Source organism: Pistacia vera, unplaced genomic scaffold, assembly GCF_008641045.1.
Source record: "Pistacia vera cultivar Batoury unplaced genomic scaffold, PisVer_v2 Contig906, whole genome shotgun sequence".
Taxonomy (NCBI): Eukaryota; Viridiplantae; Streptophyta; class Magnoliopsida; order Sapindales; family Anacardiaceae; genus Pistacia; species Pistacia vera.
This window is the reverse complement of record NW_022196786.1, coordinates 508,488-534,810: the sequence shown is the minus strand read 5'-3', so window position 1 is coordinate 534,810 and position 26,323 is coordinate 508,488. Positions and strand designations below refer to the sequence as shown.

Genomic DNA, 26,323 nt, shown 5'->3' with positions numbered 1-26,323 from the left:
ATAGATGACGTGATTGGTAAGATGAATTTTAGGTTTAAATTTGGAAGAAAAATCGTAGACGAGACACGGCTTTGTTCGTCCCTTTGTTCACTGCACATCACCCCATGTGAAGAGGCATAGAATTCACCTGGTTGACACACAATGTTGGTTCCACACATGCAGGTTATGGTGGTGGTGGTGATGATGATGATGGTGGTTGTTTCCGATTCCCACCTCATTACATCTCCTTAACACCTCTCCACTCACACCCTTAAGCTGCCACCCCTCAATTCTCTCCTCTTCTTTCTCCTCGACCTCCTCCTCCTCCTCCTCCTCTTCCTCCTCTTCTTTTACTTGGGCTAATTTTTGTTTTCCTTCTTCTTCTTCTTCTTCTTCCTCCTCTTCTTCATTGATCAGATGCAATCTCAACCGTCCATCTTGCCGTGAAGCGCGTAAAATCTCCGGCCGGTCGATTCTAACTTCATTTAACTCTAGTCTCCCGTCTGTCCTAACAGACCGGAGAAAGAAACTGGGCTGACCGTTACGGTTGAAAGACGAGAGTGGAGGCGGAAACTTCTTCAGCTTTCTTCTTGCACCGGCGTCCTTTCTCCCTTTAGCCCTTGTCGGTGACTCTACCCTCGTGTAATGATCGTCCTCAACATTTCTTTCATCCGAACTTTCAAAACCTAAGCTTTCAGTACAAGACATTAAGCCATTAACCCCGCCACCCATGTCGTCGATGAACCCGAGCCCTCCAGGGTCTTTCTTCGAAAACATACTAAAGATTGGCGGCAGTGGTGACGGTGCAGGAGGCTGTGGAGATGACGACGACGACGACGATAATTTAAGAAGAGAAGATTCAATAACATTAGGAGGACGGTAAGTCTCAGCAGTGGCGGTGATGATTAAGCCTAGGCCTTCTTTGTGTTTATAAGGGATTTTATTGCAATCTGAATCGATGGAGGTGGCGGTGGCGGTGAGGCCTAAGAGAGAGTGAACACCCTTTTTACAAAAGGTCATCATCATGATATAGAGAGAAAGAGAGATGAGGAAGAAGAAGTCAAGGTAATGAAATAAAGGAAGGCGAGGGAAGAAGATGATGAGGGTATTAATAATAACCTTACGTTGGGACAAATATAGATAGGAAGAAGAGGAAACCAACGTGAAACCTGAGCTGGAGTGATAGAAGAGCTTGGTCCCACGTTAAACTTCGCTGCTAGGCTGCTAGCAGCACATCACATTCAGATCTATCCATCTATATTCTCGATCAGCTCGCGTACACTTCGACTAATCTCACTAAGATAACATTACACCCTTATGATTACCCGTACAGATCTTAAGAGTCAAGAGGATTCGAACTTGAAACCGTGCATTTTAACCACACATCTTAGTCCAAGGGTTGTATTTGACAAAATTCATTTCAGAATCTTCTGATCACTCTTTGTATAATAGTTAATATAAAGTTGTATGCGTGCACGCATGCATGGTTATGAAAATCAGCTAAGTCTACGAGATTAATGAAATATAAATGAAATTGGTGAGTATTTGAGGTAGTTTATTGAGTAGATAAAAGATGAAATGAAGTGTAAAAGTCCATTGGCTGGCACTTGGCACTAATAATGAGCAATAACACAAAGTTGAAAGAAAAAAACAATGTATAGAAATGACAAATAAGATGATACGAAGGTCTAGATTTCCTGGCAAGTTGCGAAAAAGGCTGGCTGATCACGATTAGAAAGGATCAAACCACATCCAGTTAAGGCTGCCAGAGGGCAGAGGGTAAGGTTTGGCGGTGGCCGGTTAATTTATATATAAATATTTGACTACCAACATTCAACATTCACGTTATAAGAAATTGTATATTCACCGTTAGAAATTTATCATTCTTAGAGACATAAAATGATGGGAAAAACAATAATGTTAAGTCCACAACTCATTATCACAAACTTCTCTTACAACTTTTTACGTGATAACTCGTTATTGGTTAGCTCGCAAATAGATAGACGAGATTTATACATAGTGGCGGAGCCAGGATTTTTGCCCGGGGGAGCCTCCACGGCTTGCCATTATTTGTCAAACAATTGGTGAAAACTTTTAAAAAACCACCAAACCTTAAGCAAAATTTTGAGCAAATGTATTGAAAATAACATTCAATTCACAAGGAAACACAATATCTACTGAAATTTTCTTTAATCTCTTGAAATAATTGGATATCATAGCTATCAAGTAAAAATTAAATAGTATGATACATATAAAGAAAGTATAAAAAAGATAGTATGATACATATAAATAAAGACTGAAGAAACTTTAATTAATAAAATTACAAAGCTTGACTTATCATATTTTTAAATATAACAATTAGATCTGATTAAAACATTATTTTAGTAATTAATTAATCATTTTATTATGTTAATTTTCTTATATTTAAAATCATTTTAGTGAAATTTAAAAACTTATATAATTTGCTAATCAATTTCCCAACATTTAAATTATTGGCAGATCAACTAGATTTAATTTAATTATTATTAGAACATACTTAACCAACTAATCACATTATAAAATAATAAAAATAAAATTATTAATATATTAATGATTGGTGCAAATCAAGTTGTCCTTTGATTATATAAAAAATTAATTTTATAAATATATCTGTGATATCAACAATAATTACAAAGTCAAATAAACACAATACAAACTCATAAGATTCATATATTTTATCATCAGTGTAAAAAACCTTAAAAAAGAACAAACAAAATTCAACCTTAAAATAAATTAAATTAAAACAAATAATATATATACCTAAAACTAATAAAGCAAAAAATAGTGTGACACCTCGAATACTAAAACGTTGAACAATTTGGATCTTCAAAAGTTAACTTTAACTGAGCGAGACGAAGAGACGCACTCACTAAATAAAATTAGGGATACAAAAAGCTGTGGCGATTAATTAACTGTATATATATAAATATATTTATAATAATGAAAAGGGAGAACGACTTACACATACCCAACGTTTGTCAAAACGACAAGTTGATACCCAAAAGGTTTTAAAACGACAAATAGGTACCTTCCGTCATGTTTTGTTAGTGATTTTCATTTGATAATAGTGAAAAGACTGCCCTCGAAAGTTTAATATTTTAGTTTTTTATAAATTTAAAAATTTAAAAATTTCTAAAAAACCCCCTAGTTTTGCTAATTTGACTAAATACCTCAATATATAAAATTTTTATAAAATAACAAAAACACCCCCGCCACCCGCAGTGCCATATTCCGGCCACCACCGCCGGAATCTGGCTGGAAAATTGTGTTACGACACAGACCCATCAGATCTTTGTCGTAACGCATCGATCTGGCCTTTTCCGGCCAGATCATCCACACCTCGACGGCCAGATCTGGCCTGAAAAGGCCAGATCCTCCACAGATCTGACCGAAAAATGCCAGATTGACGTGTTAGGACACAGATCCGACGGGTCTGTGTCGTAACACAATTTTTCGGCCAGATCTGGCCATAGATCTGGCCTTTTCCAGCCATATCAGCCACGGATCTTGCCGGAAAATGCCAGATCTATGCGTTATGACACAGATCCGATGGGTCTGTGTCGTAACACAATTTTTCGACCAGATTCCGGCGGTGGTGGCCGGAATCTGGCACTGTGGGTGGCGGGGGTGTTTTTGTTATTTTATAAAATTTTTATATATTGGGGTATTTAGTCAAATTAGCAAACCTAGGGGGTTTTCTAGAAATTTTTAAATTTATAAAAAACTAAAATATTAAACTTTCAAGGGTATTTTAGTCTTTTCACTATTATCAAACGAAAATCACTAACAGAACATGACGGAAGGTACCTATTTGTCGTTTCAAAACCTTTTGGATACCAACTTGTCGTTTCGGAAAACCTTGGGTATGCGTAAGTCAATCGGCCTAATGAAAATGCGAGGCCAGTATAGCGCAACATTTATGATTGGTGGGCCTGACATTAACCTATTATAACAATTATGTTGATTGTGGCCATATATATTTATAATTTTTTGAGATAAAAACAATTAATTATAAATATTTATAATTTTTGTTCAAAATGTGAGGATAGGCCTGATGCTGGATCCGTCCTTGCTTATACAAGCAGACATAGCATTTTATGAGCTGACCAATGATGAGCTGTCATGTCGTGTATTGTAAGAGAAGATTGTGAAATTGAGTTGTGGATCTAGTATTATTTTACGGAAAGAGTTGCACCACAAAACAGATTATGGAGATTTTAATTTATTAATATTGTGTAGCTGTGGTCTCCAAGGAAGGATAAGATTAACATCACCAACAATCTCATTACATAACGCCAAAGCAAGGAAGAATTATTTGATTGTAACATTTTGGAACAAACAATACATGTCTTTCTCTTTGTTAACCACTCTAGGGTGGTCATGTGAGACGATATAGATTTTTGAGTGTATTACTCAAGAGTTCTTGAATTTAATTCCCTTCGGTTGCTTGTAAAAGTGGTTACTGGATGGTTTATCGGGTGGTTAACTACAGGACCTTGAAGAATTAGTCGAGATGTATGAAAAATGACCCGAACACCCTCGGCCACCATTATATAGATAATGTATTAAAAAAAGAAAAATAAGTTAAAAGGAGAATCACATATAAGATTTGATATAGCTGTGGAGGATTTAGACTTATCTGTATAACATCCAAATTTGGTATATGATTCTTGCATTATCCACGTATGCTTGCATAGGGAAATGAAAAGCCACAGTTTTTTTTTTTTTTTTTTAATCCTTAAAATTATTTCCATAAAAATAAATAAATAAAGGAATTTATTGGTTTTAATTTGGAATTGGGGAATTTTTCATGTGCGGGAATTAATTTAAAAGTAAACTCATATATGGACAAACTGAAATTAATTTTATGCATGCATTGTGACTGTGACATTATGTTCTGGTAGGGTATATTACATATATTAATTAATATATAGATAGATATTAATATGTCGAGAAAGGTTATATAAATACAAAGATCGAACAAGGGATGAGATAACGGTTTAGGGTTTAGGGATGAGATAAGCTATTAAAGGGCGATATCTTCTCTATTTTTATGCATCTTTTAAATGATCAAAGGATAATTAGTAAGCGGAGATGAACATGATCAAATGAGATATATATTGTTGATGCTTGATTTTGACACTAACTATTCACACGTGAGAAATGCTAAGCGAGCTTAGAAGTCACACATGATTATGGAAGTATTTAATTAAATGAAAGGTGAAGAACAATGATTAAAGTGGTTCAGATGCTCACAAGACGAATCCTATGTCCACTGGTATTGTATTAATGAGTAAAGTCAGGTCGCGTTCAGCGAGCTGAGTTACAGCTTAGAGAATACAAAAGAGAGAGAAAGAATATGCTATTCCTTAGTGAAATTAGCCAGTCCCCCAAATGGGAGAGAAGTCCTCTATTTATAGTGGGATGAATCAAATTAATGATTACCAAATCTGCGAGTAGGGTGGACGCCGTGCAAATTCTTCTCTGCGTCTTATTGCTCACCTGCCTGAGCAATTTCCTCAACTTATACAGGGATTGGACACGTGGACGGTTTCCAACCATTCGCCAACCTGGCGCACACCCACTACACTTGCAAGAGCATGCCACTCACGTCATCGTGCGACGTGGTCGCAACTGAGCGGTCGTGGAACCTTCTCAAGTTCTGACCACCCCATGCTGACAAGACTCTTCGTCAGCCCTACTTTTCCAGGCATAACAGAAGTTCCCTAGTTTTTAAGGTTTGAGAATCGAACCTTGAGAACTTCACAATTATGCCTTGTTTTGATATGTTTCGAATGACGCCTAATCGATCCGACCTGGCTACAAAGAGGTCGCAAGATATTTCCATATAGGCAACCTGAAGTGGTCTCTTTCCGCAAGGTCTACGACCTGGACCAGACCTTATTCAGTGCCGTATTGGTACGCCTCTTATTTTGACCGAGGTCCGCGACTTGGTTATACTTAGCGTATTTTTTTGCTGAAGGCAATGGATCATATCGCTTTGCAACTAACCGTCACGTCGCTTCACAACTGACATGCGACGAAGAGTGTTTTATCTAACGACCTTTTCAGATGTTATCCGTTGCGCTTTGGCAGCTAATCCATTAATGAAATATCTTTTGCTCTGACAGACGTGTCCTATGCGCAATAAGTGCAAGTCATGCGCATTAAATGTAAGCCATGCTGAAATGACATTCCTTATTAGAACATTAAATGCGGATGAGAGTGTATTTAATGTGGAGGAGGGAAACGAGTTGTCGCTTGATTATTTCAATGGAGGGAAGCAACGATTTGGTTTCTCGAAGCGTGACGGTTACTCCTTCCCGTTGATTGATGACACGTGGTCGCGATCAATGGTGAGAGATGATTTCCGTCCAACAGTCGCTTGGCTTCGGGCAAACCAAGCACCACCTCCTTCACTATAAAATCTCAAGCTCACCTTAAGCAATGTCACAATACTCACTTTTTCAGAAAAAGCAAGAAGCTTTCTTGAGACTGGATTTTCCGTCTTTCAGATTGATGCGCACTTGATGTTCACAGCGGGAAGTTCAATCTTTACATTCAAGAGGTAAGGATGATTCTTTCATTACTTTCCTTTTTTCGTTTTGATGATAACCATGCGGTAATGATGGGCATTTGCGGGTGGTTGATCAAAGAATAGGCTTTCCCTTAGGGTTTGAGTCTTTGGGGGTGGACCCCAAGGATTCTTAGGGGTTTTCTAGGGTTTAAGAAAGACATTGTTTATCTTTTTTTCCATGTCATCGTACAAAACTTTGTACAACGACTGACTAATTCTTGCATGTCGCTCTTTTTTTTTAGACCGTAGAAGAAATAGACCCTTCAGCGACCCGAACAGACGAGGGGACGAGCTCACCAGTGCCGGACCCCCTAGCGGGCCCCTCACAGGAAATCTTGTCAATAGCTACAAGAGAGGAAATTTAAAAAGCGGTAGACCAATATGCAATTAGCGTAGATATCTACCAGCACAGGACGTATACAACTCAGAATCAGCTAGGGGGAATGGCTGTGATCTCCGAGAACATATTCAAATGCGGAGCACTGATTCCCTTCTATCCTTCCATAAGGTCGGTCCTTGATCATTTCGGGGTTACACCATTATAGCTAACGCCAAATGCGTATATGATAGCCGTGGCTATGTATATCGCATGATGCGAGAACGACCTAGGCGAGCTAACCGCGCTAGTGCTCGACTGCTCGTATTACTTGAAGAAAAATAAAGACAAGGACTTTTTTTACCTCTCAAAGCGATCTACGATCGAGGGAGGGATACATAGTTACCCTAGTAACGTCGGGGCATATGAGACGAAATTTTTATTTTTTCATTACGATGACATTTGCTAGTTTAGGGAGCCGAGTAGGTCTTCCTTTCTTTTACTTGGCGAATTTTCCTTCTTTTAATCTTTGCTAATGAACTTTTTCGTTTCTTCGTAGTAAACAAGATGACCAAGTTGTTGGCTCTCGTTGACTTCAACAGAATAACCGCATTCAGTCTTCTGCCCGAACAGAGTCGCGATATGAGGATGCTCGTGACAACCACGAACCTGCAGAAATACGACTTTTTCAACCCTGAAGCGACCTTGGAATCCTTAACGAGTAAGTATCCGTAACCTTAGCCAACCTTTTTATTTGGTGCAGCGAACTGTTTTGCTAACGATGTTCGCATGCAGCGACCATGCCACCTAAAGTGCCCAGGTCGTTGAGAGCTAGAGAGTTCACCTTCCCTTGGGTTGGTGCCACAGGACCAGTCGGGGCGGCCCCTAACGGTACCCCCGTCAGAGGGATGCCAGTGAGGGCACCGACTCGACCAGCAAATGCTTCCAAACCTGCAGCTGCTCGTCTCAAACAAAAGATCCCAGAAATCCAAGAAGATGAAGCAGCTTCGGGTCGAGGAGTCAGAGTCAAAGTCTTAGCCAGAGGGCGTGGGCATTCAGCCCGGGAGGTTGCAACCTTACCAAGCCTTCTGCTCGGGAGGGCCCCCCAGGAGCGCGATGGGCATTACCATTGCCCTTGAGGGTCCGTATAGGGGGCAAGGGGAGATCGTGGATCCTGGGAAGAGAGCGGGCAAGGAACTAGTGGGTGAGACGCTACTTGCTATTGGCACTGTCATGCCCGTGCTAGATTCTATGGGGCAGCTCTTAGAGTAGTTGCAGCCGATGATGTTCACCCTGTTAGAGTGCCAGCTCACAGAGGCTTTTGAGCAGTTCGTGGCCTCTAACCCTGCGGACCTGACAACCATGGTGTTTCAGTTACAAAGCCAGGTAAGAGGGTTTGTCCTCGTCGAGGACTTTCTTACATTTTCCTTACTTTTTTAATGAAAGGGAATTTAACCCCTACTTTCTTCGCTATGCAGTCATTGCTTGCCATGCACCTGGCCTAGCAGAAGAATCAACTGGGGGCCGTCGAGGGGCTTGTCAAGCTGAGAGAAGAGAACGTGTGGTTGACACGGGACTTAGAAGCCGCACAGACAGAGATGAACCTATCCACCGTTCAGACAAACCAATATCTATTAGAGAGGAATGATGCGCTTCACACGGTGGATTTCCAGAAGGCTGAGCTAGAGAAGAAAGGAGAGGAGGTTAAAGAGCTCCAAAGGACAGTGGCCAGACTCACTAAAGAGGCTGGCGAGAAAGAGTTGGAGCTACGAGCAAACTCCGAGCGGGCCTTGCGAGTAGAGCAGGATAGAGCGTAGCTGTGGGAAGCCACCGAGAAGCAGAGGTGGGCACTTGAGATAGAACTCCAATTGTCCCAGGGACATGTTGCTTCGTTAACCGAAGAGATGAAGCGACAAGAGTTGGAAATTGAGAGTAGAGCTGTCGACTGGTCGATCCAGTCCATCTATGCCTTTCGGCCAAAGAATCCCAATATAGACCTCACCGATCTCCCAGACGACTACCAGAGGATTCTCGCTTCCATGGCGTAGGCCGATGATAAGAAGGAAGGTCAAAGGCCTGATCTGGAGGATGAACATCTGAAAGAATACGTCTCGGAGGAACCAACGGCTGACCAGGTGATTGGCAACCAACCTGGGGATACTGAGGTCGCACCTTCGGGACCTGGGGACGAAGACCAGTGATGGTTTCTACTGCTGTTGCTTTTCATTGTTGTTTCTGTGCTGGAGAATTTGTACTTGCCCCTTTTTTTTAATTTTCAATAAATAAAGATATTATTTCCTTAATCATTCGTGAGTACTTATAATTTTTTGTACCTCACAAATGTTAAACATGTGGATACCAGGCCGCTTTCTAACTATTTACAATAGTATTTGTACAAATGATATTTATAAGAACAGAAGGGCACATATGCGAGAAACAACATTACATAAGAGCTTATCTTTTTTACAAGGCTTAAAAAAGTAAGTCTTTACAAGAGAATTTAGAAAATGAGTTCGGAAGTATTGATAATAAGGGTGAAGATGTTTAGCATTCCAAGCTCGCGGTACTTCAGAATCGTTGAGCCTTTTAAGGTGATAAGTCCTCGGTCATATCACTTTAGCGATGTGGTATGGGCCTTCCCAATTTGGCCCTAATACTCCCGCACTCGGTTCTCTTCTACCGAGAAGGACTTCTTTTAGAACAAGGTCGCCGACCTGGAAGTCTCTTCTTCTAACCTTAGAGTCGAAGAACCTTTTAGCGTAGGTTGTTATCCTCAACTTTGCCTTGCTGCGATGTTCTATAACTAAATCCAAACTTGTGCGCATAAGCGCCTCATTGTCTGTTTCATTGAACAAGTCTCTTCGAAGTGAACCTGTTCCTACTTCCACTTGGATCATCGCCTCGCAACCATATGCTAGCGAGAAAGGTGTTTCCAAAGTAGAGGTTCTTAGAGTTGTCCTGTATGCCCATAGGACTTCTGGGAGGTTATCGGCCCAATTACCCTTCGCAGTGCCAAGTTTGACCTTCAAAGTATGCTTGATGGTCTTGTTGACAGCTTCAACCTGGCCATTTGCTTGCGGTCTTGCGACCGAGGTGAACTTTTTATGGATCCCCAACTCATCGCAAAACTGCTTGAATTCCTCGTTATCGAACTGTTTTCCATTATCAGATATAAGGGTATAAGGAATTCCGTAGCGGCACACAATGTTTTTGAAGACGAAGTGTTTGAGCTTTTTGGTAGTGATCGCGGCTAAGGGTTCGGCCTCAGCTCATTTGGTGAAATAATCCACCACGACAACCACATACTTAACCTATCCCATTCCAGCTGGCATGGGTCCAATGAGATCGATTCCCCAGATGGAGAATGGCCAGGGGCTGGTTATGGTTATCAGTTGGTGGGAAGGAGCTCGCGGTATGTTCGTAAACCGTTGGCACTTGTCATATTTTTTCACAAAGTTGAAGGTGTCTTCTTGGAGTAGGGGCTGGTAATACCCTTGACGAACAACTTTGTTGGCGAGGGATCGCGCGGCAGTGTGATTACCACATATCCCTTCATGTATCTCCCTCATGATATAGTCTGCTTTCTCATCGGTTACACATCGGAGGAGAGGGCCGCTAAACCCTCGCTTTTACAATTGATCTCCTATAAGTGTACAATGAACAACTCTAGTTTGCATGGTTCTTGCCTCGATCTTGTCGTTGGGCAAGGTCCCATCTCGGAGATACTGAATAATTGGGGTCATCTAGGAAACTGACTCGGTCATATTCACTGCCTGTTCGGGCGAGCTGATACTAGGGATCTCTATGAACGAATAGCAATACTTTCTGGCACATCTGAGTCCAGCGACGAGGCTATCTTTGCCAAGGCATCTGCGACAGAATTACTGTCTCTAGGGATCTACGTGATCGTGAAGTGCTTGAATGGCTCAAGTGCAGCCTTAGCTTTCTTCAGATAACTGATCATGTTTTCTTCCTTGGCCTGATATCCCCCAATATCTGGTTAACAACTAGCATAGAGTCGCTGTGAATACCGATCATGGTTGATCCCATTTCTCTCGCCAACCGCAGACCAACGAGCAAAGCTTCATACTTAGGCTCGTTGTTGGTCGCTTTGAACCTAAATCGAAGAATGCCATGAATGCGAGTCCCTTCGGGACTAAGGAGGAAAAGGCCTGCCCCGACCCTTTTCTTGTTCGAGGATCTATCGATATAGAGGCTCCAGGTCGATAGATTCTGAACGGTTTCCTAGGTGACTTTGCTGGCATGTTGCTCGGATTCCTTAACTGGTTGATATGAGAATTCTGAAATGAAATCGGCAATAGCCTGTCCTTTAACAGTTGCCTTTGGTCTGTACTACAAATTGAACTGACTTAGTTCCATAGCCCACTTGAGCAACTTACAAGAAGCCTCTGGTTCTAGATGACTTGCTTGAGTGGATAGTTGGTCAGTACATGGATTGTGTGGGCACGGACATAAGGTTGCAACTTCCTGGAGGCGATCAGCAGGGCATAAGCTAATTGCTCCATTTCTGGATACCGCATTTCGGTGTCTAACAGACGCCTGCTCTCGTAATATACTAGCCATTGGACCTTGTCTTCCTCCTGGATTAGAGCTGTACTGACTGCATTCTGAGAGACGGATAGATACAGAAGAAGAATTTCTTGAGGGAGAGGCTTGGATAGAAGATGTGGCTTTCCGAGATGTTCTTTAATGCTCTAGAATGCCTGTTCGCACTCCGGAGTCCATTCAAATTTCTTGTTGGCCTTGAGTATATTAAAGAATGGCAAGCAGCGATCTGTTGCCTTTGATATAAAGCAACTGAGTGCCGCTATTCGCCCATTGAGACTCTGAACCTGTTTTCGGTTGGTTGGGCTTTTCATATTGAGGAGAGCTTGGATCTTTTCGGGGTTGATCTCTATTCCCCTTTGGTTAACCATGTACCCCAAGAATTTTTTCGAGGATACTCCGAACAAACACTTGAGAGGATTGAGCTTCATTTTGTACCTCCAAAGTATACTGAACATCTCAGAGAGATGCGCTATGTGATCTCAAGCGACATGCGATTTGACCCGCATGTCATCAATATAGACTTCCATTGATTTTCCAATCTGCTCAGAAAATATTTGGTTAACCAGTCGCTGGTAAGTTGCCCCAGTGTTATTTAGGTCGAAGGGCATAACCTTATAGCAATACAGTCCCCGATCTGTAACAAAAGAGGTATGCTCTTCATTCGACGCGTACATCAGAATTTGATTGTATCCTGAGTAGGCGTCCATAAAACTCAGTAGCTCGTGCTCGGAGGTGGCATCAACGAGCGGTCGATTCTCGGCAAGGGAAAGTTGTCCTTCGGATAGGCTTTGTTGAGATCGATGAAGTTAACGCAGGTCCGCCATTTGCCATTAGGCTTCTTTACCAAAACTGAGTTGGCAACCCAGCTTGGGTAGAATGCCTCCCGGATGAATCCATTTAGGAGGAGATTATCTACCTCAACTTTTAAGACAGCATATCACTCTGGATCCATTGCTCTTCTCTTCTGGCGGACTGACTTGACCTCACTATCGATATTCAGGGCATGGCATATGATATTCGGGTTGATCCCGACCATGTCAGCATGAGTCCATTCGAACACGTCGATATTTTTCATGAGGAAGCTAGTCAAGTCGCTGGCGAGCTGGGGGTTGAGATTACTTCCAATTCTCAACACTTGGCTCAGCTCGCTCTGATCGACCGATACTTTAGATAGGTCCTCAACCGGCCCACTACAAGGGCATTCCTGGATACGAGGATTCATGTTATCCTCAGTTGGGCTAAGTGCGGTTTGATCCTGCTGATCGCCATGGCCTGTTCAGGGATGCCAAGTGGAGTGCCTTTTCCCTTGCACACCATCTGCACTGCCCTTACATAGCAGTCGCAAGATGCGCGTTGTTTACTTCCCTTATCCCCAATGGGGTGGGAAACTTCATCTTTAGATGGTAGATCGTGGTAACTGCTTTGAAGTATCTTAGTAGAGGTCGTCCCAAGATGTCATTGAAAGCGGATGGACAGACCACTACTAGGAACTCAGTCAATTTGGTCATCTCGTTGGTATCACTCAACGTGACCAGGACCGAGATCGTCCCCTTGGGGATCAGGTGATCCCTGGTGAAACCATATAGAGGGATGGAGGCAGGCTTCAGATCGGCCTCATCCAGTTTTTCATCATTTCGAAAGCTCGTTGGAATAAGATATTCACGACGCTTCCATTGTCCACCAACATTCTGTGGACCTCGCACCGCCCTATTTTGGGCATGATAACGAGAGCATCGTCGTGGGGATGATGCAATCGTACTACGTCTTTCTTAGAGAAGGTAATTTCCTCCTCTCTACGAACCTTCGTTGATTGCGGCGTCGTGCTCATCACACTTATGGGGTCATGATGGGCTGCGCGAGCATACCTTTCATGGGCACCTCGTGAATTTCTTGCGAGGTGTGGTCCCCCAAAGATGATCCCTACACTGTAGAGACCTTTGCGACCATAACGCTTCTTTCCTGGTTCCTCTTGATTTTTCTCCTGAACGGGAGCAGAGTCATCGACATACTATTTGAAGTGCCCTTAATGAGGTCCTCAATTGCTTGCTTGAGGGTCGAACACTCATCGGTGTGGTGCCCATTATCTCGATGATAGTGACATTACTTTTTATTGTTTCTAGCCGAAGAAGGAGTTTTCATGGGCTCAGGCTCTTCGAACAAACCAACCTCATTTGACTTATCAAGAATAGTCGATACTGAGACATTCAGAGGGGTGTATTGACTCTTGCCGTGGTCGCGACAAGGAATTGGGGCATAAGATTTCTTGGGCTCATATCGCAGTTTCTTTCCTTTTCACTGATCGTCATTAGCCCATCTACGATCAGCCCTCCTGTTCTCCCCTCGATCGGGAGCACTGCCCGAAGGATCGGGGTCGTGGTGGTTGAGCGCCGCCATAGAGTTTTCAATGCGGAAGTACTTTTTCGTAAGGTTGTAGAAGCGGGTGAGGGAAACATCGTCCTCAGATTGTAACTCTTTCCACAAATCTGGCTGTGGGCGAACTCTTGCGATAATGAGAGTTCGAATGGACTCTTCGAGAGTGTGAGCTACTTTGTGGAGCTCTTTTTGGAACCTGTTGATATAAGATTGAAAGGGCTCATCCCTCTCTTGCCTTATGTTTCTCAGGTAGCTTAGAGGCATCGAGAACTTCCTGTTCACCTGGAAGTGTCTAAAAAATGTCGAGCTCATCTGAGGCCATGAGCCGATCGATCTTGCTGAGAGTGACCTAAATCATCACTTGGCATGGGAGGTAAAGGGTTACTGCCAAGCAACAACATTTTGCCAAGTCAGAGACTTGGTGAAGTTCCATGAGGTCGTTGAATTTATACAGATGATCTTACGGATCAGAATTCCTGTCGAATGCTCGCATGTCGGACATTCTGAATCTCGACGGGAGGGGAGTAGCTAATACTGCCGGAGAAAAGGGAGACACCTCTATGACCTACCCTTGCTCATTTCGTTGAGCCTTTATTTGATCCAGAGCTCGCTATAGCTCTTCAATCTGAGGCAGCAGAGCTATCTGGGAATCACTTTCAGCAACGTGGGTTCGACCCTCACGGTTGCGGTTGAGGAAAGATCGTAGGTTGGATTCCTCCTTGCCTTGGCCGGCAGTTCCGGCCAATCTCGACACATGCTAGCTAGAGCCGTGTGATGGCATTGAATGGTTCAGGGAACCTTCCCGACCTCCGCGGTGGTACGAATCGACTTGCGGACGATGGGAATATCTCGTACGATGACAATCAAAGTGTCATTTTGGCGATAATGGGAATCTCCTTGCCTTGCACTTTTGTGGGAGTGCTCGTGCGACGTGGCATGAGAGAGCTCGAGCCGCGACATGTCACTGAGTCGCAATGCCACGGGTATTCTACCTAGGGCACGATCAGTGTTTACTGGTCCCTCAGAGCTTTTGGGTTCGTTGTGCGCCAATTGCTTTCCCTTTCTTTGATGCACTACAATGTGCGCGGTATAGGCTTTTGTCATTTTCTGCGCTTTCAGGCGACCTGCAGGCGTTTTCGGCGGTGGCACTGCCTCATTTGATTCGGGTGGCATGACCTGGTCTAATCGGTCTAGCCTTTGGCTGACCGTTTAGAGAGTATTATTGAACCTCTCTAGGTAACTCATGATGACTGGATCAAGCTGTGAGCTTGAAAGGATATCCCCCATGATATTTTGCTGAGCTTGGGGCACTTCAGGGGAAGTGTCCTCCTGTACCTGGGGGATCTCTTCATTGCCATAATTGATTCGCTTAGATTCGAAACTGCGAGCCATTTGCCGTAGTGGGGCCGATTAGTCAGAGATTCTCCTAATGAAGAACAGGTACTAAATCTGCCCTCCTTTTATCGCCAAACTGTTTATGCTTGATTTTGACACCAACTATTCACACGTGAGAAATGCTAAGCAGGCTCAGAAGTCATACGTGATTATGGAAGTATTTAATTGAATGAAGGGTGAATAACAATATTTAAAGTGGTTCGGATGCTCACAAGGTGAATCCTACATCCACTGGTATTGTATTAATGAGTAAAGTCAGGTCGCGTTCAGCGAGCTGAGTTACAATTTAGAGAATACAAGAGAGAGAGAGAGAGAGAGAGAGAGAGAGAAAGAATATGCTATTCCTTAGTGAAATTAGCCAGTCCGCCAAATGGGAGATAAGTTCTCTATTTATAGTGGGATGAATAAAGGAAATGATTACCAAATCTGCGAGTAGGGTGAATGCCGTGCAAATCTTTCTATGTGTCTCATTGCTCACCTGCTTGAGCAATTTCCTCGACTTATGCAGGGATTGGACACGTGGATGGTTTCCAACCATTCGCCAACCTGGCGCACACCCACTACACTGGCGGGAGCATGCCACTCACGTCATCGCGCGACATGGTCGCAACTGAGCAGTCGTGGAACCTTCTCAAGTTCTGACCACCTCATGTTGACAAGACTCTTCGTCAGCCCTGGTTTTCCAGGCATAACATATATTGATGTGTGATTAGGATTAATTAAACTAGGAGATCCTTGATTGTGCAGTATTTCTCTTATATCACCACTTATATAAAAATTTGTACATCATTATGCACATTCGCTAGAACTCTCTGTTCTGCTAATAAAGAAAAGGTGTCCAAATACTTATAAGCACCGTTATTAAGTCTTAACAACGTGAGACTTGTTACAATCTACGTACGTTTCACTACCTAGTTAGGTGACTTTGGTGATCCCATACACGATCAACCGGTCAAGTAGCATCCGTCATTAGGTTACACCGTTCACAACGGGAGCCCTCCATGTGTAGTGTAAATTGATAGAACTCACTCTTAGAAGCGGACTTGTAAAAAAAGATTGCTAATATATTAATAAACCTAATTACCAAGCTTTAACTTAACAATGTGCAACTCACGATCAACTGGTCAAGTAACATTCCTAAAATAATAAAAACTCCTAAAAAACAAGATATACTAGCTAATATGTAACAAGGGAACAAAACAATCAAATAAACACAATCAACGGCTTGACTTTCAACAATACTGATATCACAGCTATCTTGCTACATGTACCAAAATCTTTACAATTGAAATTGGAAGGTTTGTTTTCAAGAATTTTCAAAGAAAGTGAACTCATGGAGTCAAATATCAAAGACAACTCACGATCAACTGGTTAAGTAACATTCCTTGTCAGGTTGCACCGTCCGCAATGAAAGCCCTCCCCATGAAGAGTTCTTATAAACCTAATCACCAACTTTTAACTTAACAACTCATTTGGATCGCAGCATGTATCAATCGATAATAAAGACAATGATACTGATATCATAGCTAGCTTGCTACATGTACCAAAACCTTTACAATCGAATTTGGACGGTTTATTTACAAGAATTTTCAAAGAAATTAAACTCATGCATGGAGTCAAATATCAAAGACAACTCAGGATCAACTGGTCAAGTAACATTCCTTGTCAGGTTGCATCATACGCAACAAGAGCCCTCCCCATGAACGGTGCTTATAAACCTAATTACCAAGCTTTAACTTAACAATGTAGCTCATTTGGATTGTAGCATGCATCAATCGATAATAAAGACAATGATATTGATATCATAGCTAGCTTGCTACATGTACCAAAACCTGTACAATCGAAGTTGGAACGTTCATTTACAAGAATTTTCAAAGAAAGTGAATTCATGGAGTCAAATATCAAAGACAACATCAATGGTGGGAGCCCTTTGATCCTGATGTTTTTGCATACATTAATAAATATATAAAAATTTCTTAAATAAAAAATATTAATTAAAAGATTACCACCCACATCTTATCTTCAAAGAAATTAAAATTGCCACGTGTAAGGAGGACATTTCTTTACATGGCAAATTGAGAGACACTTAAACCTAATTTGGCATCATCGATCTCTCCCTGACTCCCTCTCCCTCTTATCTCCTTTTTGGAAATACTTCTATGTATCTCTATCATGCTTTTATTTATTTATTTTTAATTACTAAATTAAAGAAGTTCCACTTTTGAATTGTTAATTTTTATAATTATAAATTTACCTCCGTTTTAAATTATCAAACATTTTTATTCTTTAGTAATGCTTTGAACATTTCACTTCTACATCATATACTCTAAATCTTATATGCTTATTCGATAAAGTTAAAATATTTTTTAAAACTAAAATATAGTTTAATGGAGGAAAAAGTTAACTAGAAATCTGGAGTAGGGTTAACTAGAAATCATGCATGATTATGTTCCTGGCCATGGAAAATCGTTGATGCATATAATGAACGGTGCTCAGCTCAAGTAGTTCTGATGATCCTGAGAGAAATCATAATCACCTAAGAATAATTAGACCAAATTCCCCTCAAGTGGAGAATTTTTTCTCACTCTCACTCTCAGTAGTGTTCTTGCTCATTTGGAATCATCTTTAAAAAGCCAAAAACAAAAAAGATTTTTCATCAGTTAGATAATTTATTAAATCTGAGGGAGGTATTGAGGATAACCTTGCGTCTAGGGCAACTACTCTAACAATTATAATAGTATATCCGTTATTGTCGCTCATTTAACCATCATTTTATATTATTTGCTTTAATTTCTCATTATTGTGATTAAATGACGAAAACACACTAGTTTCATTCAACTGGTAACCATGTAAGACAATTAATTCTCTGGACTTAAAAATATTCAATATGACATTCTATTTAGAAAACTAAATGATAACAAAATCAGCAGGGCGTATGCTATGACTAGACTATGACTATGACAACCGTCTAACTAGATACAATGATTTCTGGTGCCCACTGCCCCTCCGACTACCCACCCCCCCCCCCCCCCCCCCCCCCCCCCACACACTAACCGCCGTGCCTTGGCTTCAACCACGGCAAGCCCTATTCTAGGCGTTGCCGTGCTTGCCTTTTGCGTGAACTTAGGCTCAATGCACAACAATGGCACTCACAGAGCCTAAAGACACCACGGGGTGCCAACCACGCGATGGTAGTCGCGCCCCTCCCACCCGAGCCAGTGTCCCAACCAGGCTCTCCCTGATGTGTCGTCGCTGCCCAGCCAATCGATCGTCAATATAGGGTGTCTATGCTGGATTTCAAACCTATAGGGATTGATGTAATTTCTCAAGGATAAGTTCATTAGATTTCAAACCTGTAAAGACTGATGAGAATTTCGCAAGAGTGTGTTCGTTGCCACGATCTGTTTGACCGACCCCTTGATTGGGTCAAGGGGCAGGCTGGGCTTAAAAACATTGCTTTCAATATACAAACGTTATGTCGTTCTTTCAATTATACAAACGATATGTTGTTCTTTAATGAATGATATCAATGACAAAGCAACGGTCAAATATCATCAAAGTTATGCATGAAAGAGACAAAATAGATTATAAAATTTGATATCTTTGCTCTTAATACGTTTCTCTAATAAAATCTTAAAGGAATACAAGCTTGTGTGATAGTCATTGACCCTACTCTTGACACACATCCCATTTTAATTTAGTAAAATATTAATTTTGTGCAACGAACAACTGTCACACTCACAACTGACCCTGATGCCCCTCGAAATTTTATCACATTTATATGGTTTTAATACATCACCTAAGACTTTATCAGTATCCAATGTCCTTAGCCGTCATGTAGACAAGATTTGCATTTTGGGCATTTATGGGCTTGCTTGTCTGCATAACCGCATTTTGGGGATTTATAGGCTTGCTTGTCTGCATAACCAATCCCTCTACGTTTTGTGGGAAAAATCGTGAACAGAAAGCTTGCAAAAGCCCCAACTGCTAGAGGCAAATTCATCATCAGTGTGTTTCCATTAGCCCCAGCATGAGGAAAGAAACACCTCTGCACATCAGTGCTACTAGTTGCAAATACCAGGAACACCAGCAGTGATGCAAAGGCATGCACAAAGTCTTTCGGATGGATTTTATAATTACTCGGCTTATATTCATTTTTGTTGCATTCTTTGTCAGCGGTATCTTCATTTTTGTTGCATTCTTTGCCAGCGGCATCTTCATGTTTGTGGCATTCTTTGCCAGCGGCATCTGCCTTTTCGACGTCGTTTTCGTCGCGGTCATCTTTGTTGAAGATGTAGAAGCCTTTGAATGTAGCAATGCCATAGGAGAGCTTTCCATTGTCGTCGATGAAGCTATCGGTTAAGGAGGAGAAGAAACACACAAATGCGCAAGCTACAATGATACTTAAGGTGAGGTACCGGTTTGCCGGCAGGCAGGAGCCATTGTTAGAAAATGAAGGTGCAAGAGCTTGGAATGCAAGGACTGTGCCTGTAGGCAAAAGGTTGGCAAGGTTGGCCGCTGTGGCTAGAGGCTTGGACTCAGATTTTGGCATATTAGCAACAATAAAGAGACAGTAGAGTTGGGAAACTAGTTGAATGACAAACTTTGTATGGTAGGCAATGATTTATAGGCAATTTGGAAAGTGGGTTTGGCAAGAATACTAGGTACGTAAGTATGTATCCATACATAAATGTACATGAGCACAAAATCTGAGGTAAGCCCTTATGAGAGGGGAAGCGTCAGGGAATCTCTCATAAGGGCACAATTTGTTTTCCATACGAAATATACAAGGACATGTGATTAACACATAATATTCCATTAATTGCATGTGCTAGCTTAATTAATCTAAATAATTTGAGAATCAAGAACAATAAACCCACACTGCTGGGTGCTGGCACGTTTATCTCCCAAGAGTTCTACTTGAAACACCTACCGTTGATCACGTAGCAGAATTGAGCAAAAAGCATTTCAACTCACCTTTATATATACTTACAAATTTAACTTTATTACTAGAATATTAATCCACTCATCAAAGATGGATAAGGCATATATATAAATCAAATCAAGCTTTAAATCTATTCTTTTGTCCTGATAATTACATCTATAAGTTCCTGCAAATTCTGGACCATCAGTTACGGTATCTTTCGATATGCTTCTCTCCCGACAAGAGAAAATTTCATGATATATATAGAATAAAAAAGATCATATGGTACATAGCTTCAACTATCAGATTTGCAGAATCATATTATTATAAATTTTTTTACTCATGGGAAGAACTGACTCCTTAATGTCATCAATCTGCATACAGATTTGTGCAAAAATGAAACACAACAGAGTCTGTAGCACAATAAAATCTGGGGAGATGGCTTGGTTGACAATTAAAAAATTTTAAATGATAAATCACTGCATCGGCTTGAATGGATCAATGAAAGAATTTAAAGGTTCTTCAGTGGCAGTCTAATCATGGCCAACCGTTTAACAGTTCTCTGAGCTCACATTTAGGACTCTGTTTATTTGCAAAGCAGCTTTATTCCTTTTCTGTGGTTCACCCTGAGCAAAGGAAAGCGAGAAGCTTACTGATCAATCAAGTAAGTGGAAGCATTTTAAGAACAAAAAGGGAAGGAACCAATTCACCAGAATCAGTTGATAACAAAACAAATTATATGATCATGTTGGCACTCACTGCATTTGCTATTAACTGTCACTTTTCAATAGTAAAGATTATTATTGGTAATTTGGTATCCTGTTTTTGTATGAAGATCTTGAGATATTTTAGCATATTATCTAAATCCTCTCTGTTTTCGTTGCCAAGAAATTATGCAGAGTAAAAGGAAACTCAGAACCTACAACTCTGGCGACATTACATATTGTGGAAAGATTGTAAAAGCTGAAGACTTGTATATTTCAAATTTCAAGACAGGATTATACCTTGTACGGTTATTCAATCTCTGGTAATGAGTGCATTGATGCCTGTATTTCCTCTAGTGTTTGCTCCTTCGTCTCCGGTACCAACTTTGCCACGAACAGAATAGTCAAGGTGCTGATGCTAGAGAATATGTAAAATGTTCCTGAAGAGATGTATGGTAAATTAAAGTCATTATTCCTGAAAATGTTAAGATAGATTCATATTGAGAGTGTGTGTTTGTGCGAGAAAGACGGGGGGAGGCATCACCTGATGAGCTCCAATTCATTAATAGGTTAAAAATGTATGTAATAATCCAAGAACTGAACCAGTTGACCAAAGACACAACGCTTCCAGCTGAACCCTTCATGTTAATGGGAAAAATCTGAAACAGTAATCACCATTAAGTCTCAGCTCCAAACATTCTTGGTATGTTTTATTGAAATTAGAGCTAAATCTAGAAGAAGTAAGCTAACCTCTGACATTATGAGCCATGGTATCCCAGCAAGGCCTAATCCAAATGATCCGTTATATACCTAATTCCATAATCAGATTGCATTTACAGTTATTACTCACTTATCCGTAAGCCTCTAAAAGTTACAGCTGAAACTTAAATATCTAGAACACATTGAATCCTTCTGTCAATTAACAGAAGGTGGTTGCAAAGTAAACAATATAAGAAGGGTAGTTTCCTGTCTCCACATTGAGTGAAAAAGTTGAGAAAAGAAATTAATGTGTAATAACCGTGCGATTCAGGATCTTGGTAAACACTTTACTTATGCATTCTAATCAGTAGTTTTGACATTAGAAGCTAGACAATAACTTTGAGTGCATGTTTGTAGGAGATAAACAGGAAAAAAGAATTTATCCTACCATTATTCCAACAAACACCAAAGCAGGAGTGCCTTCTTTCCACAGCTGGTGGTCCTGGTCATGTCAAAACATTGATCACTTGATCTTACAAGAATGACTGGATATAAACCTCACAAACAACACTTCATGAGAGAACTACAAGTTTTTGAGCACAAGTTTAGAAGGAACCTGCAACGAGAATGAGACCCCTGCAAGTAAGCAGCCTAAGCATGTTCCCACTGCAGAAATCTGCATAAGATTTCCTGAAAAAATCAGCAAGGGCTTTGCTCAACAACACCATGAGGAGACATTAACTTGCTAGCCCTTTTTTTACCATTAGAAGTGGTCTTCTTCCAGCTCTATCCATTAAGATTATACCAAGTACTGCTGTTGGAATCTGTTAGAGAAATTTTTACAATGTTTCATATATTACATAGACAAGCAACTAATATCGAAAATACATAATTATGAGCACATAACCTGAATAACAGCCATTAGTGTACTCCCAATACTTGCTGAAAAACCTGCCAGAAACCTGGAACTGTTAAGCATATTTCGTTTTATGTTTTCTTATAATAGTTCTCTTAATTAATACAATAATATAGTAAAAACCAGTTTGTACCAGCAGCATCAAATATTGAACTTGCATAAAAGACAATCCCATTAGCCCCTCCAAATTGTTGCAGTAACATCAGTCCAACTCCAATCTGAAATTTCAAATAATTTGAAATAAGATCAGCTGAGCTATAAGTTGGCTACAGGAAAGAATAGGATTTAACTGGAAGCTAACAGTGAGTGAACGGGCATATATTTGCTGAAACAAGTCGAGGATTCTGCCTTCTGGGAGCTCTTTAAGGGATTCAGTGAACTCCTGTAAAACATACAGAGCCAATAGTACTGTAAAAAAAATATTGTAATCAATAAACTTGACTATCATTCAAGATCACTTATTAAGGGTTCTAATGTTACTTCAATCTCAGCTGCTTCCTCAGAGATATCAGCATTCTTTCCTCTAAGGCGCTGTATCGCAACTTCACACTCTTTCACTCTACCATTCTGTGCCTGCAGGTAATTTACATTTGTCATTTCGGCAAACACAATATGATTTGTTTTCCTTAATATCACAACATAAAGAAATTCAAGTTTTAATTTCAAATGTTTCATAATTTGTTATCAGCATGTCTTTTGCTCATAAGTATCCTGACAAAAGCATCCACAAGCTGACAAAATATACTCCATATATACTTTCAAGGGCATTTCTAATACTACATAAATAATGCTCTCAAGCAGAATTCTGAATCTCGACTTACCAACCATCTTGGAGAACCTGGAATGATGAGTAAACCTAAGAGCTGTGTTAAACATGGAATAATTCCTGCAAATAGAATTCATAGGGCCAAGTTTTATAATGCTGCCATCTGATGAAAATCATACAAAAACAAAAACTTACTCAGTTACCTATAAGGGCCAAGGTGCGCCAGCTTACAACAGCTCCAATAAAATACGTTAATGCTAAGCCGATAGATACCATGAACTGTAGAATAACACAAATGTCAATAAGTAATGGGTTTATCCATTGTTATGTAATTATAACGATCTCCTTTTACCTGATGTATAGCTACAAATGCTCCACGAAAGTTTTTGGGTGTTATTTCTGCTAAATATACAGGTACCTGTTTGGAAAAAGGAAAACAAACATCTTAAATTGATGCATGAATGAGAAATTAAACACAATCTGCAAATTCTCTCGGTAATTACCACATAAGAAAGAATCCCAACACCACATCCTTCAACAAATCTTCCAAGGTCCAGCAACCATGCTCCCTTTCAACAAGAATGCTTTAAGCAGTTAATATCCACAACTCATTACAAGCTATAAACTGAGAATCGAGAAAGAAGTGGAAAAGGAAAAACCTTTGCGAATAAAATGGCAAGCCACCCTGTGATGCAGAGTATCTGTGCAATCCCCATTGCCTGTTAAGCAGCATAACCAAAATTATGATTGAGAGAAATCTCAAACAGGCTCAAAACAAGTAAAATTAGTATAAAGAACTTACACCTCTTCTACCAAAACGATCTGAAATCCTTCCACTTGTAACTGAACCTAACATTGCTCCAATCGTCATAATTGAGCCAAATAGTGAATACTGCATATCAAAACATGGATTATGGTTCCTCAGACCAATTCAGACGAAGATTATAACTCCATAGTGACATTTCTAAAAGAAGCATTTTTCTACCAAGTTAAGCTCAATGGGTATATTTCCCGCAGTTAACATTATGAACTAATGGCTCAATGGGTACATCAGATTCAACTCCCTCAAACAACTCACAACAGATAGATAGTGCTAGCAACATACCTCAGTGACAGAAAGGCCCAGATCCTGAATGATTCCATTCTCTGCAGGTGATGAATATCCAATCTGCAGAATCATCAACAAGCATAACTTATTAATCGAATGGGTACAGAAAAATCTTAAAATTAACTAGCTACCATAATTTATCCCCCATATTTCACCGACTGCACAGATTCAAAAAGCTTGTTTGAAGCTTAAAGGTACTTACAGAAGCTCCAAAAACATAGGAACCACAAACAGCAATGAAAGTGCTGAAATATAAAACAGCAGTGGTAGAGTTGCCACTTTTGGAATAACTAGAACTACTAGAGCTGCCATATTTGCCCAATAGAGAAGTCTCTAAGTGCCCATCTTGCTGCCCATCTTCAATGCTTTCTCTCTCCATATCTTACACTTTTCTGGAAATGGAAAAAAACAGACACTTTGGTTTGGATCAGAAGTAAAAAGCTGACAAGTGAAACTCATCATCATCCATATATCATACAAGTTGTAACTTTTCTACTTTCTAGTGGGCTGCTGCCTCGTTGTTGGAATGTTTTACACGTTTATCTTTGCATAATATGGAACCCACGTTGGAAAAGGACAGCTAACAGTCAACTTATTAAGGTTCATAGGGAGAGTGAATTACATTTTTGTCTATGTGGTTTTGGTTTATTCTATGAAGGACACTCTTTATTAAATATTAGCGTTTTAATCCTTTTGACTTAATACATTGTTATTTGCCTGAATATACTGAAATAATGAAAACACCCTTATGAAAAATAATGAAAAAACCATACTATTGTGTGGCTTGACTTCCTCTAAGGTGACTCAAATCTTGATTGAGCTAATCATTTTTCATTGCAACGTTTCACATTTGCAATTGTAAAAGGCAGTTTTCTGACCTTCCAATTTTTTAGGAAGGGAAATAGCTTGAATTACATTAATATTGTTTGTGTAATGCATTTTTCATAATTTTTCAGGTTTTAATCCTCTCTCTTAATAAATTGTTAGTCGATCGTTAATGAACTTGGAAAAAATTACTGAAACTATGAAAATACTCTTCCAAAAGCAATGAAAAGTGATTATAGAAACAATAGTGGCATAGTGCATCTTTCACCATTTTTTAGAGGTTTATTTACGTCAACCTAGTATAATTTCCAAATCAATAAACAGTCAACTAACTAATAAACGAAGTTTTGCAAAGTTAAAAGCCTCAAAATACTAGTATTTGAAATTAGTGTCTTCCGTCATGCATGGATCAAATCATAGGGATGTCAATGTAATTATCTATTTTACTATTTAAAATTGGAGGTCCGAGGACATTAGAGCTTATTCACAGTGTTGGCACGAGGGACCATTGCATAGGTGGATATCTAATTGATAGCAGTTGACGTGTACGTAAATCATTGATTTAGACATTGATTATAAAAAATAAAAAATAAAACAATTTTTTACTTTAGAAATTTAAGAAATTGCGCTACGGGAGAGTCTGTCATATTATAAATGACGTAGGTACATTAATGGATTTATAATATTAAAGTGCGTTTGGTTTAGGGAATATTGGATTACTGGAATCTTATATTACCTTGAAAATTATTAAAAATCTATAGAAAAATATGTTTGGTTAATTGATTGGTATGTTACATTAATATGTTTGGTTAGAGGGAATAAATTGGTGGGTATGTTATTTCAATTATTAAATTGTCATCTTTTTAAATATTAGTATAATATTACTTGTATTATTAATTTTTGAATAATTTTTTCTAACCCCTAATGTTTTAGATTTAGCTAAAGCATCCCTACTTATATAAAACTTTAATTTATGACAAAATCACCCCCACTTCCTGTCGCCACTGCAAACCACCGCCGGAAGTCTCCGAAAGTCATCGTGAGTAGCTTACTGTGACCACGAGGCTCCGATATGGCCGTTTCTGGCCATATTGATGGCCAAAAATGGCCATAACATTCCAGATCTGGTCGGA

General features: G+C 40.2%; 3 protein-coding genes across 3 annotated transcripts; all 3 read right to left on the bottom strand.

The window, feature by feature from the left end:
* Positions 1 to 14: 14 nt before the first annotated feature.
* Positions 15 to 1,069, bottom strand: LOC116119816 (histone H3.v1-like). Its single transcript, XM_031405744.1, has one exon. The coding sequence runs from the start codon at positions 1,003 to 1,005 to the stop codon at positions 124 to 126; it is 882 nt and encodes a 293-aa protein (XP_031261604.1). The 5' UTR covers positions 1,006 to 1,069; the 3' UTR covers positions 15 to 123.
* Positions 1,070 to 19,074: 18,005 nt separating this feature from the next.
* LOC116119800 (protein DMP10-like) lies at positions 19,075 to 19,870 on the bottom strand. The gene has a single exon (XM_031405724.1). The coding sequence runs from the start codon at positions 19,798 to 19,800 to the stop codon at positions 19,075 to 19,077; it is 726 nt and encodes a 241-aa protein (XP_031261584.1). The 5' UTR covers positions 19,801 to 19,870.
* A 596-nt stretch (positions 19,871 to 20,466) lies between these two features.
* LOC116119807 (sugar transporter ERD6-like 5) lies at positions 20,467 to 24,842 on the bottom strand. Its single transcript, XM_031405732.1, has 19 exons — positions 24,568 to 24,842; positions 24,363 to 24,425; positions 24,060 to 24,149; positions 23,917 to 23,976; positions 23,761 to 23,826; positions 23,610 to 23,675; positions 23,461 to 23,536; positions 23,313 to 23,377; positions 22,972 to 23,064; positions 22,793 to 22,873; positions 22,625 to 22,709; positions 22,483 to 22,526; positions 22,337 to 22,399; positions 22,192 to 22,251; positions 22,024 to 22,077; positions 21,627 to 21,686; positions 21,421 to 21,535; positions 21,177 to 21,316; positions 20,467 to 20,798 (listed from the first exon to the last, which is right to left on the bottom strand). The coding sequence occupies exons 1-18, from the start codon at positions 24,742 to 24,744 to the stop codon at positions 21,186 to 21,188; spliced, it is 1,449 nt and encodes a 482-aa protein (XP_031261592.1). The 5' UTR covers positions 24,745 to 24,842; the 3' UTR covers positions 20,467 to 20,798; positions 21,177 to 21,185.
* Positions 24,843 to 26,323: the final 1,481 nt, after the last annotated feature.